This window comes from Oxyura jamaicensis, chromosome 21 (assembly GCF_011077185.1).
Source record: "Oxyura jamaicensis isolate SHBP4307 breed ruddy duck chromosome 21, BPBGC_Ojam_1.0, whole genome shotgun sequence".
NCBI classification, from domain to species: domain Eukaryota; kingdom Metazoa; phylum Chordata; class Aves; order Anseriformes; family Anatidae; genus Oxyura; species Oxyura jamaicensis.
This window is the reverse complement of record NC_048913.1, coordinates 7,068,851-7,088,256: the sequence shown is the minus strand read 5'-3', so window position 1 is coordinate 7,088,256 and position 19,406 is coordinate 7,068,851. Positions and strand designations below refer to the sequence as shown.

General features: G+C 48.7%; 2 protein-coding genes across 2 annotated transcripts in view; both read right to left on the bottom strand.

The window, feature by feature from the left end:
• Positions 1-521: 521 nt before the first annotated feature.
• On the bottom strand, positions 522-9,055 carry ALDH4A1 (aldehyde dehydrogenase 4 family member A1). Its single transcript, XM_035344700.1, has 15 exons — positions 9,003-9,055; positions 8,191-8,284; positions 7,970-8,062; positions 7,820-7,867; positions 7,302-7,457; positions 6,936-7,085; positions 6,776-6,850; positions 5,540-5,727; positions 4,637-4,710; positions 4,278-4,474; positions 3,848-3,895; positions 3,333-3,485; positions 3,009-3,130; positions 2,166-2,284; positions 522-2,057 (listed from the first exon to the last, which is right to left on the bottom strand). Exons 1-15 carry the CDS (start codon positions 9,026-9,028, stop codon positions 1,945-1,947), a joined length of 1,656 nt encoding a protein of 551 aa, XP_035200591.1. The 5' UTR covers positions 9,029-9,055; the 3' UTR covers positions 522-1,944.
• Positions 9,056-10,789: 1,734 nt separating this feature from the next.
• IFFO2 (intermediate filament family orphan 2) overlaps positions 10,790-19,406 on the bottom strand; it is a gene marked incomplete at its 5' end in the record, with an annotated part of 39,459 nt that continues 30,842 nt past the window's right edge. The window contains 3 exons of the mRNA XM_035344949.1: positions 10,790-16,333; positions 17,130-17,260; positions 17,933-18,022. Of these exons, the coding sequence (XP_035200840.1) occupies positions 16,228-16,333; positions 17,130-17,260; positions 17,933-18,022 (327 nt within the window). The remainder of the gene's footprint in view (positions 16,334-17,129; positions 17,261-17,932; positions 18,023-19,406) is intronic.

Here is a 19,406-nt window from a genome sequence, read left to right as displayed (position 1 = left end):
GTTCCCCCAAGCCCCTCAGTGCCCGAGTAGCATCCATGCAGAGCAGCGTTCCTCACGCCTCCAGGCAATTTGGAGGATGAAGATGATGATACTCATCACCATCACTGATCTTCTGTGGTGGGTCCCACCTGGCTGGTGGCCTCCTGGCCTGTGAACTTCTTGAACCCAGGAGACATCTGTTAGGGCCACCCCAACGCCAGCCCAGTCCTGCTCCAGAAAAGGCTTAATTGCTGAAGAGGGTGTTTTTCATTAATTTTTATTTAAAAAAAAAAAAAAAAAAAAAAAAAAGAATTGATGCACACCAGAGCTGGTTGGCATTGGATGCAGCAGGGTGAAGGAGACACCTTGCAGCTGGGCACCAGAACAGAGCAGAGCTGCAACGCCCCGTTCAGATGCAGTGCTGGGCAATGCCTCCTTGTGCCTATCCTTGCCTACAACACTGCATGCACTTAAGGTACCAAACGCATGCTCTCTCCCTTTGGCAACAATTTGAAGAAATAATTCAAAAAAGGACGCAAAAAGATCTTCGTAATGTATTTTATTGCAATTTTCATCAGTTAAACCTGGATTTGCAGGTATGAATGCAACTCATTCTTGACCTACATGCCAAGTAACTTGCAGCAGCCATAACAGGGTTAGCCACGTTATCTGTAAATCATGCTAATGGACTGGTCAGTAATTGGCAGTGTTACAAATGCATACATTTCTAAATCAGAAATGCCCCTGGAAGATGCAGGACTTGGTGTCCAAGCTCCCTGTTACAGGTTGCACCGCAGGACCCGTTTGGCAAGAGCTTGCTGATGGGAAAGAAGAGCAAATTTAACAACTTAATGCTGAACTTCACAACTCAGCAGCTTGCAGAGCCTCAGGGACGGGGTCCTAAGCCAAGCACGACAACCTGGGAAACAGATTTTGCTTCTAATTATTACAAACCTCCTCTTTTTGGCCTGGCCTCTCTTCCTAAATTCCTTCTGGGGGTTAAGGATGCTGCAGCCACCTAAGCAGCTTGTGCAGGAACATTAGTGGAACTTCTCTAAAATCCTTCAGCCAACATCCAAGGATCAGAGCAGCTCCAGCCAGTGCCTTCTCAGTGAAAAAAGGCACGTGGGCAATTCCTGAGCAGCTCTGAGCTCACAGCTGCCATCTCTTGGCAAAATGCAACTTCTGGAGGCTTAGCTCTTGCTTGGGACCAAGGAAAATACACAGACCAAGGCTCCCATTGCTTGGCACTATGGTTTAAACCAAACCAGGCTTCATAGCCCTCTTGGAAAGTCCTTAAATTTGTTGTTCCACTCTGCAAGGCTCCCTAATGGAGCAGCCAGGGTGAACGATGTCTTGGGGACAGGACGATTCTTCTCCAAGTGACCAGGTTGCGGCCAGCCTCTGAATGCTGCTCCCTGCTCCAGCTCCAGCGCTCCCAGCCCATCAGGTGGGCATGGCTAGATGGGAGGACAAGGGGGGGGACAGGAGGATAAAGGACAACTAGGGTTCAGTGCTGCTGGGCAAGCCCAAAGCCCTCTGCAGAGGTGTGGTGCTGTTATGCTCCGAGCTAAGTAATGGAAAAATCCTTACATGTTGGAAAAAGCGTAATTCCTACCCTCTTAAAGCATGTAACAGAGAAAATCACTTCTCAAATGATGGTGTTTTGTGGAGTTACTGCAGACAACTTGCTCTTCTTGTTCCCAGGTTGGGGATCTCGGGTACCAGCAGCGCATCTCTGCTGTCGCAGTCACCCACAGCCTGCTTCTTCCAAGACTAAGAAATCATAGGGACTTTTTTTTGGGGGGTGTGTTAACAATTTAATAATAGAATTAGTCTCTAAAAATAAAACCCTAGCTCGCTGTGCTGAAGATTGGCTGATTGAAGTGCTTTCAAGGCTGTGGCTGAGGAGCCACTGTGTGCGTCCAGCTTCAGTAGTAGAGGCACGGGTATGAGGAGAAGGCATCAGTGCATGTAGGCGTAACGCCAGTCCCGCAGCGGCACGTGGGTTTCCTTGATGGCCTGGGGAGATGTCCAGCGCAGGATGTAGTGCGGACCACCAGGTTTGTCGTTGGTTCCTGTGTCAAGAGGAAAGAGGGACCACGAGGTGAGGATGGTGGATGGAGGGGATGTGTCCCGTTGTGCAATTAAATGTGTTTTTTTTTGGACAGTTTTTTTGGTCTCACCTGAGATGCGGGAGCCCCCGAAGGGCTGCTGAGCCACAACGGCGCCCGTTGACTTGTCATTGATGTAGAAATTGCCAGCTGTGTTGCGCAAGTAGCTCCTGGCTTCCTCGATGATGCTCCTGAGGAGGGAGGGAGAGGAATATAAGCAGGAGGGGACGGCAAAGGCACACCTGGAGGCCTCTGCCCTGTTCCAGGAGCTGCACCAGTGCCCAGTATTTGTGTTTCTTTGCCCAAGTGCTTTTTGTAGGCAAGAGAAGTTTGACACATGCTGCAAGGGGACCTGTGTGCTTAAAGCTTGGTTAAATGACTGCAATTTCTCATTTCAACTTTTCTTTTCATGTTTTTCCTCAAGATTTGCTGTTATAAAATGAAGTTAATTAAGTCCAAGGATAGCCTGACTTAACAACCTTCTAAGTTAGCTATTCAATGCCTGCTCTTAGTTTCACTAATATCTGATTCTTAGGTATTTATTGAAAAATTATGATCCCCATCTGCTTCATGGTAGCCTGGAACTTTCTCACAACAAAAAGTGTTAAATACAAACAAACAATAACAACAAAAAAAACACCTTGGTTTTCATACTACCCAAAAAGCTTCTGCCTTTCCTCATAACTTAGAGGAAGTATTTTATTTCAGGCTTCTTAGCTCCTCTCCTCAGGCAATCAAATAACTTTTCCTTCTCTTCCTCTCTTGGAAAAAAAAAAATAAAGGACCTCAAAACCAGCTTCTAACCCAAAAAAAGCATCTCAGATTCGAAACCCCACGGGTCCAGGTCTCCGTGGCTGGGAGAAGGACCCCGAGTCCCCCCGGACGCCCCCTTCCCTCCCGGCTCCGGGCGCTCACTTCTCCTGGGCGAAGACCGCCCCCGTGAGGCCATAGGGTGTCGTGGTGTCAATCAGCTCCAAGACGTCCTTGTACTGCTTCTCTGGGTAGACGTACACGGTGAGGATGGGGCCAAAGATTTCCTGTGGAGCAAAAAAACTCAATTAGCCAAGCGCACAGCCCTCCTTGTACAACCCACTGCCTCCAAAAACGAGTGGCTGATTAGCCAAAGCCATGAGAAAGATGGAAGAGGACCGTCCCTGCACCTGCCTATCCCACAGGACCAGTCAACTCGCGCCCCAAGGCGCAGAGCCGCGTCCCATGCTGTGATTTTCCCACTCTCACCTCTTTCATGATGGGATCCTTTGGGTCTTTGCTCTCCACAATGCACGGCTCAATGAAGTACCCGACGCTGTCATCACAGCCGCCTCCAGCCAGGATGGTGAGGTTGGGAGACTTCTTGGCATGCTCGATCCACTTCTTTATACGTGCGAAAGACTGAGGAAAGAGAAGAAAATGAACAGAGTGTGGAGTTGGGGGCTGAAAAGGAGTTTGGGGCAATGCCTTTTGGGGCTATGTTGCTGTTTGCTCGCTTCCAGCTCAGAAGGAAGGCTGCAAGCTGGAAATACAGCCCTGGACACTCTGAACCCTGCCTCTGCAAGGGCTTCTCAACAAACAACCCACTTCTCAAGAGGGGTAGTGACATGCAATATTCCTGAAGGGAGCAAAAAGCACCCCATAGTGCTGGAACTTCCTAGTCACACTGTGCTGAAAGCAATAAAAAGCATCCAGCCAACGTTGAGCAGAAGCCTGGTGGTGTTACCTTCGAGCACGAGCAGGGGCAGGATGCAGGAGCTCACCTTGTCATCGATCACTGCTGAGAAAAACGTCCCAAAGTCCTGGGCAGGCTGCAGGGGCAAAAGGAAGTAGACAATGTAACTCCACGCTGTGCCAAAAAGCTAACTCTAAAATTGAAACTCCCAGAGTAACACGTTCCCCCTGCTCCAAAACACACCTCCACGTGAGGGAGCAAGCTCCCCCTTTTCAATTAGTCTGTGGTATTCAATGACTTACACAGTCCTTCCTGCAGACGCTGGCTACAAGTTAATTTCTAATCACTAAAAAAAAAAAAAAGATGACGGGGGAGGATGGAGAGGGGTGGTGGTGGGGAGAACCAGTGGATAAAAAGCTCAGTTCAATAGGAATTAGTAGCCAGTTACCGCAGTCTCTAATCCCATCAGCCACCCGCTGAGCTGCAAAGCCCTTCAGCAGCCCGGCAGCTCTACTCACGTCTCCCACTTTGATCTTCTTGGTCTCCTCCAGCAGCTTCTCTTTGATCTGGGGCCACAGCGAGTCCGGGGCGTAGAGGCGGGAGCACGCCGAGCATTTCTGGCCGCCGTACTCGAAGGCAGAGCGCAGGGTCCCGTTCACCACACTGGACACATCGGCTGAGCTGTGCACCAGGTGGAAGTTCTTCCCACCGCACTCTGGTTTGGGAGGAAAAGGAGCAAGTTGCCCCTGCTGGAAAGCTCGAGCTACGTCCATACCCCAGTGGGTGATGTCCCAGGGAGGCCAGCCCAGGTGCTCCAGCTCTCAGCACCCCAGGCCCTGCTCGGCCTCTCCCCACGATGGTGAGACACAGCCATTACCTCCAGCCAAGCGGGGGAAGTTGCGGTAGCAATCCAGGTTTTCGGCCACTTGCTTCCAGAGGCGCTTGAAAGTCCTGGGAGAGAAAGGAGGAGGTGGTTAGCACGAGAGGGGAACTTGGAAAAGTTCCTGACCCTGCTGAAGACAACCCCAGTAAACCACCAGGTCCATCCTCAAAAGAGGCCATGCTCTGCAAACAGAAGAGGAGAGGCTAGGTGAGAACGAGTCCCTAAGACACCAAAGCTCAGGGCACTACACAAAAACCCCAGCACATTACAGTAAGCGCCACAGGAACGACAAGAGAGCATCCAGAAGTTTCTGTTCTCCTCCTTTCAGCCCTTCTTTTTTGGTTCTCACTGTGACAAACCCCTTGGCTGCAAAACAATAAAAATGCTAATAAACCTCCAGCAGGAGGCACGGCCACTAATACTCATTTATGAGCTTCCCCACCTTTACAGCACAATGCTCATCAGACCATGGCACTTGCAGGGCCCTGGGGCTTAACAGCCTCTGGGGGCAAGTCGCTAACCCAGCAGAGGGTTTGCGAATCGGCCAGGGGTGAAGGCAGCATGGGCTCATAGTGCCGCACAGCTGGGTCTGGGCATGGGCACGCTGGCAGGAGGAGGGAAGGATAAACCCTGCTGCCCTCCGGCATGGCTCTGCCGAGTCACAGCATCCCTAGGAGACAGGTCGGTGTCTCCCTTGTTTAACTTGCAAGCTTATTCTCTGTGGCTTGGTTTCAGCAACAGAAACTCCTTGATATTAAATACACTCCCTGGGCTGGTTAGATGCAGTTTTTTTCACCCTACAGGGTGTAAGGACGGCAGCTGCCCTGCGCGACGGACCAGTGGGCAAGCATCAGCCATGAGCTGGGCAGCTCCTTGTGCTTCCCCTCCCCGGCTTACGGCACGCTGCCGGTGAAGTTGAGCCCACAGAAGTGCTGGTTGCTGGTGACGGCGTCGCCGAACACGGGCCCATCTGCCGGCACGAACTGAATGACGTTGGGAGGGAGCCCGGCTTCCAGCAGGATCCTGTAGACGGCGTAGCTGGAGAGCAGGGCAGTGTCGCTGGGCTTCCACAGCACCACGTTTCCCTGGGGGACAGGGGACAGTCAGTGCGGGAAACACGCAACTGCAGGGTTCAAATGCGTCAGGGAGAGGCCGTATCGGAGCCTGCAGCACCTCCGGGAGGGTTTGTGTGATGGTGCAGAGGTTCTGCTCTGCGGGCGGCTCGTAGCTGCCTTGCACCCTGAGCAATTGAGACGGATTGTGATTGCCAGCCCAGCTAAAAGCACCAAAATCACCCCCTTTTGCACCAAAAGATGCCACCAAGTCACTGTGGCATTCTCTTGCGCCCTCCTGTGCTGGGAATGCCGCCACTTACAGCCCTGCAGCAACACGGTGGGTGCCCACGTGGGTGAAACACCATCCCGTGCCTGGATTAATCGTGCCCAAAGCAATGGCACAATTGGCAGGAAAACGCGGTGCAAACGCCCCGCTGTGGCTCCCCACCCCTTTGGCTCCACGCCACCGCCTTCGTTTGGGCTTGGTGATCTCCCCTGCGTCACCATCACCACGTGTGGCCGGGATGAGAGTGCAGCCAGGGGCTCTAGTTAGCAGCCACTTATTAAGAACTCCCTCCTGCAGCACCCCAACCTTCTCTCTGTCTAAAATCCAGGCGAGGAGTGAAGCTCAAAATGAAAGCCTCAAGCACAGACATGTCCAAGAGCGGGTTTGGGAGGGTTTTTCCTTTTCCAGTGCTTCCCCCGTCACAGCAGTTTGGTGGACAGGTCTAAACAGCAGCCAGGGGAATGTCTGTAATTGAAGTCACCTGAGCCTAACTGCACAGCAGCTGACTGAATTCCAGGGAGGGTTCCAAAAGCAGAACCCTGGGTGTGCCTGATGGGGTTGGGCTACATTTGTAGGTGTCCAATTTTGGGGACGCCTTAGGAGAACGGCCCCAAAGGGCTCCTCCGACCCCATGGACAACAGAAGCACAAATCACTCCTGCGACCTGGAGTCGGGACAAAGCAGCAGGAGGCTGCGCAATGCCAGCAGCTCCCCTGGTGCATGCCACTGGGCGTGGAACAGCACCAGAGAGGCTGGATTTGGAGAGAGACGCAACCCTGCGGTGATGCTCACCATCAATGCCGGAGCCCCCGCCAGGTTTCCGCCGATCGCTGTGAAGTTGAAGGGAGAGATGGCCGCCACAAAACCCTGCGGTGGAGAGAAGAAAGGGACCGGCTGCAGGCGCCCGCGCTTGCCATGGGCGAGCCAGCACAAAGCAGCCCCAGCTCCTCACCTCCAGCCCACGGTACACCATGCTGTTGGTGCTGATGTCCACGCTGATGGGCTGGCTGCTCTCCAGCTCCAAGGCGTACTTGGCGTTGAAGCGGAAGAAGTCGATCAGCTCTGCCGCCGCATCGATTTCCGCCTGGATGACGGTTTTGCCCTGCCAGGAGAGGACCGCAATGAATAAAAACACAGCAGGGGCGGGGGAGAGGAGGGGGAGAAAATGCAACATGGCCTGGCACATCCGATGTGGTCTGGGGGTTCGTGCTCTTCGGAAAGAGCTGGACCTCACCGTGAGCCCCCATCCTGTCCTGGTGCGACCAGCTCCTCTGCAATGCCCTAATTCCCTCCTGTTCGTCCCCTGCACCCCGCTCACCTGCCCCACCATGGTCTTGGCCAGCACCTCGGCTCGCCGTGGGCCACTCAGCATGTCAGCCGCCTTGAGGAAGATCTGGGCCCGGTCCTGGACAGGTTTCAGGTCCCACTCCTTTCTGGCGGCCAAGGCTGCATTAATGGCTTTGTTAATGAGATCCTGCATGAAGGGGAAAGGCAGCCGTGAGGAAGCCATCCTCCAAGAAGCCCAAAGGAGACAGTGAAGGAACGTCCAGCCCGGACAGATGCTGTGGCAGCCACCTTCCCAGCAACATGGGAGCCCCTCAGACCACCTTGTTCCAGGGCCCCAGGGGCTTGGAAAGCTAAAACCCACTGCTGCTTCTTTTGGAAAAGCCATGTGCTTTGTGACTCCAAAGAGCCGTTTCTGCTTGTGAAACCTGCAGTCGAGCTGCATCAGCGACGCTGGCAGCTGGCTGGGGCCCTGTGGTCACTGCACTGTCCCCAAAACGTCCCCCACGAAGAAGACCGAAGGGAAGAGGAACAGGCAGCGGGCGCGCTCACCTTGTCGGCGTAGCAGAACTTGGCCACCTTGTGAGCATGATTGAACGGCTGAAAAAGAGATGGGAAAATCTTGGCACTTCCCCGTCTGACTAGCGCATCCCTCGCTTCGTTCTCCTTTACCGAAGTCCCCCCCAACACCCCAAAACTCACCGAGAGCTGGTACCGCACCACTCCGGTCCACACCTCCTCCCCACCAACCACACAGGGGATGGCTTCGGTCCTGCCCTTCAGGTCAGCCAGCGCCTGGGCGAGAGCAGAGGGAGGTGTTGGGGCCACACAGGGCAGCCGGGGACCCCACGGGGCTCCGCGCTGGGCCAGGAGCAGAGAATGATGGGGAAAGGGCGAAGGGCATCGCCCTGAGCATCCCATACCTGCTGCAGCGCCGCTCGCTCGGGGCTCCCGGGTTTGAATTCGAGGATGGGCTCGTTGGCCACCGTGGTGGCCGCACGGTGCAGGCTCCTGAGCCTGGGGGCGGGGGGGGAAACGGGCTGAAATAACGCCCCCGACCCCATGCTGCCAACACGGGGTGCTTCGGTGCCTCAGCTGGGGAAAGGGGGGCGTGGGGTGGGGAAAGGGGTTTTGGTGTGACAGGAAAAGGGGCTGCAATGGTGTGGGGACCGGGGGTTGTGCCCAGGGCGGGGGGAACGGGGGAACCGGGGGGTTCCTGTGGGATGGGGAAAGGGGTTTGTGTGGGGTCGCAAGAAGCTATGGGATGAGAACAGGGGCTTGTATGGGGTGGGCGAAGCCGTTCCTATGGGACGGGAACAAGGGGTTTCGATGGGATGGGCTGGGAAAAGGGGTTCCCGTGCGGGTGGGAACAGGGGGCCCGCAGCCCCTCAGCACGGCGGCTCCGCGCTTCCCTCGGGCAGCGGAGCGGGGCCGAGGGGCAAAGGTTGGGCCCGGGGGGGGGGGGGGTTGCAAGGAACCGGGGGCAGTGCCCGGGGGGAGCGGGGCTCCAGCCGCGGGGACGGCACCCGCGGAGGTCTCACCCCACGCGAACGCGGAGCTCCCACCCGTGACCGCCCCCACGGAGCATTACCGGGGTGGGGGGGTAAGGAAGCGGGGCGAAAAGTGGGGGGCCGAAAGGGGGGGAACAGGGTTCGGGTGCTCCCCGGGAAAGGTGGGAGGGGCGGAGGGGAGCAGAGGGGCCACGCGTGGGCCCCGTGGCCGCGCGGGGACTCACCCACGACCCCGCAGCACCCGCCACATCCCGGCCCCGCCGCGCCGCTCCCCGCTGCCGTGCCCGAGCCACCGACACAGGAGGGAGAAGGAAGGGGCGGGGGGGGGGCATAAAACATAGATAAACGAGATAAACCACGGGGAGGCGGTGAGCTGCCCGCAGCGGGCCCACTCCCACGCGTGGGTCTCTGGGGTCCCTTCTATGGAGCCACCCCCCCCCGCGTGGGGCTGGCGGGGAGGCGTGGGGGGGGGGCACACACGCCGCACCCCCCCCCCGGCCCTGGCATCGCTGTGGTAGCGCCCGGCACGTGGGAGGGGGGCGGTGCTGGGCGGGGCGTAAAATCAGCTATAAATAATTAAAAAACTAATTAATTATTAAAAAAAAAAGGGGGGGGAGGGTGCCACAGGCTGGGGCCGCGGTGGGGCCCGGCTACTGCTGCTGAATGGCTGGGGACAGAAAGAGGAGATGTTTCAGCCACCCTCTCATCACAGCAAAATATCCTTATTAGCAAAAACTTCCCCAAAAAATGGGATTTTAGCACAAAAGGGAGAGAGGCCGGGGGGGGGGGCTGAGGCAGCGGGAGGCTGCGTCCACACAAGGTGCTTCTGTTCCCACCTGAGAGGCATCACTGTGGGGGTCTGAATTTAGCACGGGGAGCTGGGGACTGGAGGGGGGAAGGCCCTGAATTACCCAATTTCATGATTTTTGGGGGGTTTCAAAAACAAACAAACAAACAAAAAAAAAACAACAAAGGTCACCCCCACCCCTTCACCAACCCCCCTAAGAACTGCACAAGCCCCTTACGTGCTGGACAGCACTTCGCAGCCCAAGAAGCAGCCCACACAGCTGTGACCAGAAGGTTGGTATTTATTTTACGTGGTTTTGTTTTTCTCCCCCCATAACCAGAGCGCACTGTCACCCATTTCCATCGAGCAGCTTCTTCCCCCAACCCCTGGCTGCGGAGCAGCACCTTGGAGCCGTGCCTGGGAGAGCAGGGAGCCGAGGCAGCGAGGCCCGAAGGATGAAGCATGCCGGGGTTGCTCCACAAGAGCCAAGGACAGATGGACGGAGGCAGGACGGGAGGGCAGAGCAGCGTACGGGGAGCTGGAGAGCAGGCCTCGAACGGCAGGAGCGGCTTTTGGCACGAGAAAGGAAGGTGGAGATAAATCCACTGCGGTTCGGAGGAGCTGAGCTCTCGCTGTGGGCGTTTCTTGGTGCCCCTTTGTCACAGGGAGTAAGGTGCTGGCGCTTCGATGGTCCGAAATCCAGCACCGGTAGTATTCAGTCTGCTTTTAGACACCAAGGACAGACTGGGAAATGGGGAGCAAATGGCCTGACACCGCAGCTCGGGGCACGGGCCCGCAGCCCCCCTGCAGCAGGCTCAGGAGCTGGTGTATCCTTCGTCCTTACCTCGCCACAGATCGACTAGCATCACAGTTCAGTCTTTTTCTTTAAAAGAAGCTAATATACAGAATATAAAGCACAATATTTACAACTGTATGGTAAACAGTTTCATTTCCACACTGATCAGTAGTCTGTTTTAATGTGTATAAAAGAAATTCTTACATGACCTAAGAGGAACTGACACGAAGTGACACAGCATGGGAAAAGATTCATCAATACCCTCCACTTAAACACATTAAATAATAAATAATCATTTTTGGCAGAACTTAGCTACATACACTTTAGCCACAGGTAAGGTGTTTTAAGAACCAGATTGCGTGTTCCTTTCAGTGAAACCATGTTACACAGGAAGTGTCTAGTTAACAAGCTTTTTTTTTCCCCACCCCCCATCATCTTCAACCCCTTCTTGATTAAAATAAATCTTTAGGATTTCCAATGAAACCTGTGTAGGGAGCATCAGTTCGGGCAGCAGACAAATCCCACACCTTGGGTTTGTGGCATGGTGGGACTGCAGTGTTCTGCCATCGAAGTGACACAGACTACCAGGTTCAAAGCTCTCAAAACATCCCAGGGTTGGGTGTTTTTTTTAAAACATTATTATATTTTTTTTCCTCAAAAGACAGACCCAACCATACGTACAAACACCACCTTGCTTACAGAAGTGCTTCAGTGTTGGAGTGCCTCAAATTAGATAGGAGGGAATCGTGGAATCGTGACTTCTAGAAGCATCAAGTACCCATTTCTTACAACACAAGTCATTGCTTCTTCAAAAGAGAAGCTTTGAACAGCTCCCACAGATGCGGAAGGGCCTTAAGACACTGAACTACACAAAAAAACAGACAGAAAACAGTCAAGTGTTTCTTCACTACTCTGCCAAAGACTTGTGTTCAAGCCTCCAGCATTCCCCTCTCCGGAAATGGGTTGGTGAAGGACTGAATTAAGAATATGGCAGGTAGTATTTCTAGCTCACCTCTAAAACCAGCATCACTAACACCAGCATACTGCGTGTTGCCTTGATCGGCGACTTCTTTTCTTATTTAAAACTCAAACTGATAGAAGTTACATTCTAATAAAAGCTTAAAATCAAGCATTTGTGTGACTTAACACTGAAGGCAAACATTGCTAAAACCTGCGTGTTCCCCTGCAACCCGAGTCCTGGACCAGTGCAAAAGAATCAAAACCCAGAAGTCCTGAAGCAAAATGAGGAAAATCCTCATGAGGGTATTATTACACCATGGAAGCACAGCATGGAAAAATCTGCTCAACCAGTTAAACTGTGATTTAACATTCACCGCAGCATTATAATTGCTTAATTTTGCTGTAATAAATCTCACTTTAAACATTCAGCTCTAAAAAGAAGCACTCGCGAACATGAAACAGGGACTTCCCAGTATGGCAATTCTCTTCCTCGCATGCTCCAGAACGAGCATCTTTCCAAGTTTTTTTCCAGAGCCAAGGGAAACACAAGCAAACAGCTGTTTCACAGAGCCCGCAGCGTTGCGGTAAGGCTGTGGGCACCCACCAGTTGCCACGGCTTTTCCTCAGCCAGTCTTGGACCAGTAACTGAACTTGTATTTTTGCTGGCAGGAATGGTTGTGCAAAAGCATCTCATACTGGATAGAAACAGCTTTAGATCTAAAGCCAGGCACGAGTCAGATCTAATACTTGGTTTCATCAAGTTAATTCCAATTTATACTGGCGTAGACCAATACAATTTGTCTCCTTACCAGGTAGGACAAAGCCTACTTTGGGGCAGATTTTAAGAACAAATGTACCGGAAGCATCCCTGGTAGCGAGGGGAACGAATGGAGATCCTTACCCGCTGGGGAAGGCCTCAATCTCTAAAGGGGGGAAAAAACACAATCAGGAGCACAGCAATAATTCTGCAGTTAGAGAAAAGCTGTTGGCCTGTTCCCCACTGCCACCACCTCTTGCTCCAAGGACGCAACGGGTGAGTGCGCCACAGCCGTACCCATTACATTGTTTCTGCACAGTTACCTGGAACAGTTTGAGATTTTGGGAGCCCCATCAAAGCCAAAGATACCTTACAAGGGAATAATTACATTTGCTAACAGAAATCTGTTTGCACTTTAAAAACCTCTAATAAAAATAGAATATATACTGTGTTTCTTATAAATAGATTACACATTTAGTTTAGTTGGATTTCATTACACCCCACCTACTTTTTTTTTTAAATACTTTTGTTTTTGTGTTGTCTGAACTAATATGATAATTACTACATTTTTGAAAAAAGTGTTTGTACCACATTATTCTTTGGACATTTTTGAACGACATGCATCCACAAAAGCAACTGCCATTGTTTACTGAAAACATTTTTTGTACAAACCCATTTTAGGAATTTGATCTATTATTACACTGCTAACAAGCAAAAAAATTTGCTTCCTTGAAATCCCCTTTTAAAAAATGAGAAACAATGAGGAGGATTTTCTGATTATAAGTCTAAAAAAGTGTCAATATGACACCGCATTAAGAATAGAAAACAAAAAGAAAGTATTTACAGCTTTACAAAGGAAAAAGAGAGGTCATCAAATTCATTTCCAGCATTTTCACAATTTTTTTTTCTGGCAAGCTTTTGATCTGGTTGCTACAGAGTGGTTAAACGCAAACAGAACAGGACCACTGTCAGCTAAATCAGCAGCATTGCTTGAAACTAAACCAACCAAGACCTCCTAGGGAAACTATCAAAGACCAACCCTAGTAACTCCCAAAAGGTTGATCCACCGAGTCCCATACAGCCTAGATGAAAATAAAACCCCAACCCCAAGTATGAAAACACCTTTTCTTTTTTTTAAAAATGGATTACATGTGGTTATAAGAAAGACACCAAGAACCATGGTAATCTACCATCATACACATACATCACCATCATACACGTTATTTCTACACCGTCTACTATAGACCCACATCCCTTACACTTACCAACAAATGCAACCCTGTTACAGGCGCTCCTTGTAATTATGGCTATGAGATAAACTGTAGGTTACAGATAGCTTGTTTCAACAGCTAAACTTCTGCTTCCTCTGGCTCCCCACTGTCAAACTGAGGATATCCTTTCCCACCTCAACATGCCAGCTACTAGCTTCATTTCAAGAACACTCAGCCTTTTTCCTACTAGGTCACTGAGTTTAAAAAAAAAAAAAAGTTATAAAAAACAGCAGCTAAGCTGGACAGTCACTTAAATTGCTCAGTTTCTCCAGTACCAAAGAGCATTTCATAATTTGAGGACAGCCAAACGACAGCCTCCAACGAGGCTGACTCACTGTGCAAGTAGATTGCTTAACAATGCCTCCACCAAAGTCACTAAAGCATTACAGACATTCAGCTTTGGCAGATGGTTTCATGGTTTCTCAGCCTCGTGAGAAACTACATATTTAGCAGCTTCATACAGGCCTGGAAACCTTAAGAGTACTTTATTGAAAACATGCAGTCCCAGCCCCCTCACAAAAATATCACATCTGCCATTTCTTGCCCCCACCCTCCCACCCCAAAACTTGCAGCCCTAGCGAACATGACACTTACCACTTTGGCCACCTAAGAGATAATAGGAATGAGCACTTTGGAATAAGGTTTCTTTTCCAGAGAAAAGTTATCTACAGGCTTTGAAAAAGCCCCTAACTAACACCACAAGAACCAAGAAGTTGCTAACTACCCTATGAATAACTGCACTGAGTATTTCAGTCAGTAAGGGAATGACAAGCATAACCTTGGACAGGCGCCACTGATGCTCAAATTATGAATCCGAATGGATCATCCCAGTAGTTCTCCTCACTGAAAGACTGAGGGCCCATTTAATTCACGTGGCCTAAAAGCACCATCACATCCTAGCGGGAGACCGATCTAACCAGCGATGAAACTCCATGCAGAGTTTCAACTCCATGCAGAAACAAAACCCAAACTGAAAAGACGTTACTGTACCCGCAGTTACGGTGTGAGCACAGACCCTCCGAGGTCCTGCCCCTCTGCATAGCTGTGCAAGATGGAGAGGGATTTTCTGCCCAGGAATGCGCCATTTGCTGAAACACTCGTGCTCTTTTTGGAAGAAAGCAGTACTGATCTATACTGGCTATTTGTTTACAATGCAGCCCTGCTGATTCAGATCAATAAATAAGAGAGGCTTGGAAACAACGCTCAGGAAGATAAAAGATTGGCCTCTCTAGCTTCACCTAACACTGAGAGGATGCTGAAATCTGATATTCCCCTGTCCAGTCCTAGTACTGCTCCTACATAACAGTTTCTAAGTTTTCTGGCAGGTTAAAAAATACAATTGGTATTTACTCCTCAAGTCTTGCAACTGCTAGTTAACTACACAGTTACCTTTAGGTAGTATGAACTGCACTTGCAATCTTGCTCTAAAATACAAACAAACAAAAAAAAGTATTGGCTTAGGTTTATACCCTGTTTTACCTGGCTGAGATGCTACAAATCCTATTATTAACCACGAATGGCTTGATGACACCAGAGAGTTTCCTCAAGTACCAATCAGACTTTTGACGCTGCCTTCTCCTGTTTAAAAATACAGATTGATAAAGCCTCGGTCTTCTCACTTTCTCACAGAGAAAGCACATGGCTGTTCTTCCCTAGTTCTAGGGCTGCAGTAGTTTGGGATTCATTTTACTACGCCCTAAAAAGGATTACAGTATTTTCTAATGTTCAGCTTCGCTGAAGAAGAGTGGTCTGGGACTCTCTCCATGTCATGTCGCAAGCCCCAACCTATAGCACAGCATGTCAGCTTATCCTGATGCTAGCCCACTCTAAACATCATGAAAGCAGCATAAAATGGAGTTATCTCCCTGTCAGCAAAGTAAAATCTGCAAACACTATGGTTAAAAAAAAAAACATCCTGAAAAAAAGAAAACACAAAACTACTTGGGAACTGAAGGGCTGATGCCCCTCTTAATCCAATCACCGGAAACAGAGGCATTGTAACAAGACAATGTACTCCTCAAAAAAAGCTCTACAGGTAACTTGTGCAAACGTGTTTTGAGCTTTCCTTTCCCCAAGAGATAACTGCAGCCCAGCAGGGACCAAACGTTCCATACAAATAAGGCGCGCTTTTGTTTTTTGCATAGTAGTTTATCAGTGATAGTCCCATCCCACCGAACCCTCCCTCATCCACCTGCTTTGCCACCGAGCTGAGACCTGCTTCTTCAGATTCTGGAGTCTGGAAGAAAGCTTGTACGAGTCTCAAAGTCTTCTTCACCCAGAAAGGTGGAATGAAGAAATTCCTTTCAATATTGTATATCTGCTTAATCCTAAAAGCTGCCTCTAAACCCAGGATTATTTTTAAATGTTTACAGATCAATTTGGAGGCATTCTTTTTTTTTTTTTTTATGCCAGCCATTGGTAATTATACAATAATTGTCTCAGGTTTACTACTCAGTTTGCCAGTGTTCCTTTTGCCAATCAGTGCAGCAGTTCAATAAAACCATAAGCTTATTGAAATATCAGAGCCTTTGCAGCACCATTCTCTGCTGCTACCAGATATATCTTTTAATATATATATATATATATAATATAAAAACACCTGCTATTTATATTTCACTGGAGCTCAAAGTGGCTCAGCTTGGGGCAAAGGCACAATTAAAACACGTTTTCTTACAGGACTCTGCATTTGTGAATTGTGTAACGATAGAAATTGACAGCACCAATCCTTGGGTGGGACAGGGATGCGTGTAGGAATGAGTCATTAGAAGCCCTGTGCAGGGGCTTACAAGTCTATTTTTTTTTTCTCCCCCCATCAGTGTGTGTTGTTTTTTAATCTTTGCTTGCATCTTCCCTTTCACTGGAATGCTCCAACTACGTATCAGCTGACCATGGGCTCCACATCCGTCTCTCTGTCCAACTCGTCCTGAATTTCATCTGTGTTTCCTGAGTCGCTGCTGGCTACAGAGCTGGGAGATGGAGAATTTCTGTAGAAAATGCAGAGAAAGGTTTAGACAAAAAGAAAATACCATTGATAGACAAGAAAAAAATGAGACCTTTAAAGGAAATAGTCACTGACACTCCCTAAAACATTTTAATAGTAATAAAGGGTATTCTTAACTTATCTGCTTTGCAGCAAATATCAATAGTAAGCTTGAACACCCTGCATGCTGCCACCCCCTCCCCCCCACCATCTCCTATACAAACATAAAGGCTGTCCTAGCTTTACAGACAGGGGAAACAGAAATTAAGTCCAATGAATATCCCACAGAAACCTTGATCATCTACGGTACGTACACTCTTGAAAACTCAAAACAGTTTATTTTCTTCCCTTTTTTTTTTTAAAGACAGGATGGGTACTGTGGGTGAGCAAGATACACAAAAAATCCCTCATAGTATATAAAAAATGGGTTCCACACACAAGATGAAACAACATGTTCTTCATACAAGTCTAGTCAAGACTTCTTTTTCGGTCTTTTTAAAGAGTTCCAGATCTATGACATTAAGAACAGCCATCCATCACAAATAGAGATGACTCCATTTATACTGCCAGTACCACTGGTGGCAATAGCTGTTGAATCTTAGAACTGTTACTGTCATAGAAAATTATACACTGCTGCAGGGATCTATTGAAGACTGGCATTCGTCCCTGAACAAGATGAGATTATGTAAAGGACAAAGTTAGGACAAAATTATGCTATTGCTTTTAAACAACTTGACAGGAAACAAGAGCAAAATAAATTCTTGAAGGACACCCCAGGCAGCGTGGTAATATCTTACTACCTGTCAGCTGAACCTTTGATAAGCCTACGACAGGTTTCCATTTGTACATCCAGGCCCCTTTTCATACTACACATTTCCATATATTCATGAAGGTGGCGGTTCATGTCACTCTTGGCCGTGGCCAATTCCAGCTGTAAGAGAAGAAAGTGATCAGCCTAAGGTGAGTTGCTAGCCGCTTCTCCCAGCCTCACTCAACTTTACTCAGTGGTGGGGGTAATAAAGCTGCCCAGAGCTAATTCAGAATGCCTGCACAGCATACCCTTAACATCAGTGTTGTGTGCTACAAGTGTATTCATCAGCTTACCAAGTGTATTTTAACCAGAGTGCAACACTGTTTTTAAACAGCTCTCACTTTTTTTTTTTGCTGCTTGGCATCATGTTGGTCAACATGCAGTAATTAGTGAAAGCATATTCTAGACAAGGCAAAGACCGTGAGAAGCTACAGCTGTTGTGTCTGGCAACCTCTGAGGCCATTTCCTGTGAAACATTTCCCGGTGTGATGGTGGGGATGCAAGACAAAGAGGGGAAAAAACAGTGCACATTTATTCTCTTTGTCCCAAAGTTTCCTCTACATCAGTAAGATTTATGCTTGATTAACAGTAGTGCTGTACAGAGAACAGTATTTAGAAAAAAAAACAAAGGATGTGTCTAAGGAAAATACCTTTGCCTTCTTGATATAGACACACATTCCACCTTTCCCATTTGTGCACGTGTTCACATGCATAAAAGCCTACTGGACCAGAATACCTCACATGTTTTTATTCATTAGTAATTATTTATTTTGTCATGAATCTTTTCCTTACCTCTATCTGCCCTATTGTTTCTTGGTATTCCTTGTCTCTTGTTTTAAAGAAAGACTCTGTTTCATGGATCAAGTTTCCCAGGTTTTCTTCCTGCAGAGCAAATTAAGACACCAAGAATCGTCAGGAAACTAACATGCAATTCAGTAGCAGCACACAGATTTTTTCTCATTTAGTCTCACTCAGAAATCCGTTCTTATGCTCTTCCATGCAAAGGTGTGGATTTTTTTTAATACGTGGTTATGCAGACAAGGAATACACTGCTTCTTAAAACTGGCATACGAGGGAAGACATTTTCTCTGATCAAGGAACCTACAGATCAAGACTCCAGCAGTTAAACGAATACCTGATACACACCAAAGAACCAAAAAGCTGCAATTACTGAACCTTTCAGTCTGATCATGCTTAAATTAGATTGTAATTGCTGCTCTCCGGGCATGCAACTTGATTTTCTTTTTCTTTGCATTGACCATCGACCACTTACAGCATTGTACTGGAATTCTTATTTTCTGATTACTTACTATTACTCTCCAGAACTTCCATTTCCATCATCTCACACATATACTCTACATGCCTATTACAATTCTTTACTTAAATGCTAGATAAATTAAACTCACTCCAGCATGCTAACAAGGAAAATACTGCACTTAAGAACACGCTGCACCCCAAGGAAGCATCCTGTCAGACAACAACTCCCTCGTCATCATTACTTTGGATTCACAGTACAGTCCAGGCTACAAAACATACAGCATTATTTCATGCTGCCACAGAGAGACTAAAAGACTGTTTTCCAGTTTAACAATGTCACTATTCTCTTTCAGGTTATTACCTACCTCCCTTTTTCAAAGGGAAAAAAAAAGCATTAATTTATCACAACTGCACTGATGAGCATTAATTTTGTTCCCAATCTTTGACCACAACTGTAGCAGCTTTATCAGGATCATACCTGGGATCAACGTCAGGCTAACCAGCCTGTAGTTACAAGACTCATTCCACTTATCCTTTTATATGCAGAACCGCTTCAAGGAGAAAGGTCATAAAAGAAGGTGGCTACAGCACCACATAAGAACTTGAAAGGAATAAAGCCAGTGGAAGGAAGATTCAGGCATGTAAAGGACTATGTTAAAGACCAGGCACAGACGGAGCCGTCTTTATTCTGAATCTCCATCTACAAGACAAATCTACCCTTTCCTTGTATAATTTTCATTTAGAAGGATTTAAGCTTCTTAAAACCTTTAGAGTTTTTGCATGGAAGGTCTGTGTTCGGCAATATTCCTCTGATAGCTGTGCTTAAACATGCACACACGGGTATATGCAAATAAATCTGTCACTAATTCCAGCACATGGCTACACATTATCATTCTGCCACTCTCCCTGCTCAAAAGATGACACACAGCTAAGTATGCTGCTTTCTGCAGTCCTAGCACTTTTAAATAATCTTCGCAGTTTCAGGGTATGCCAGATGATACACAAATGG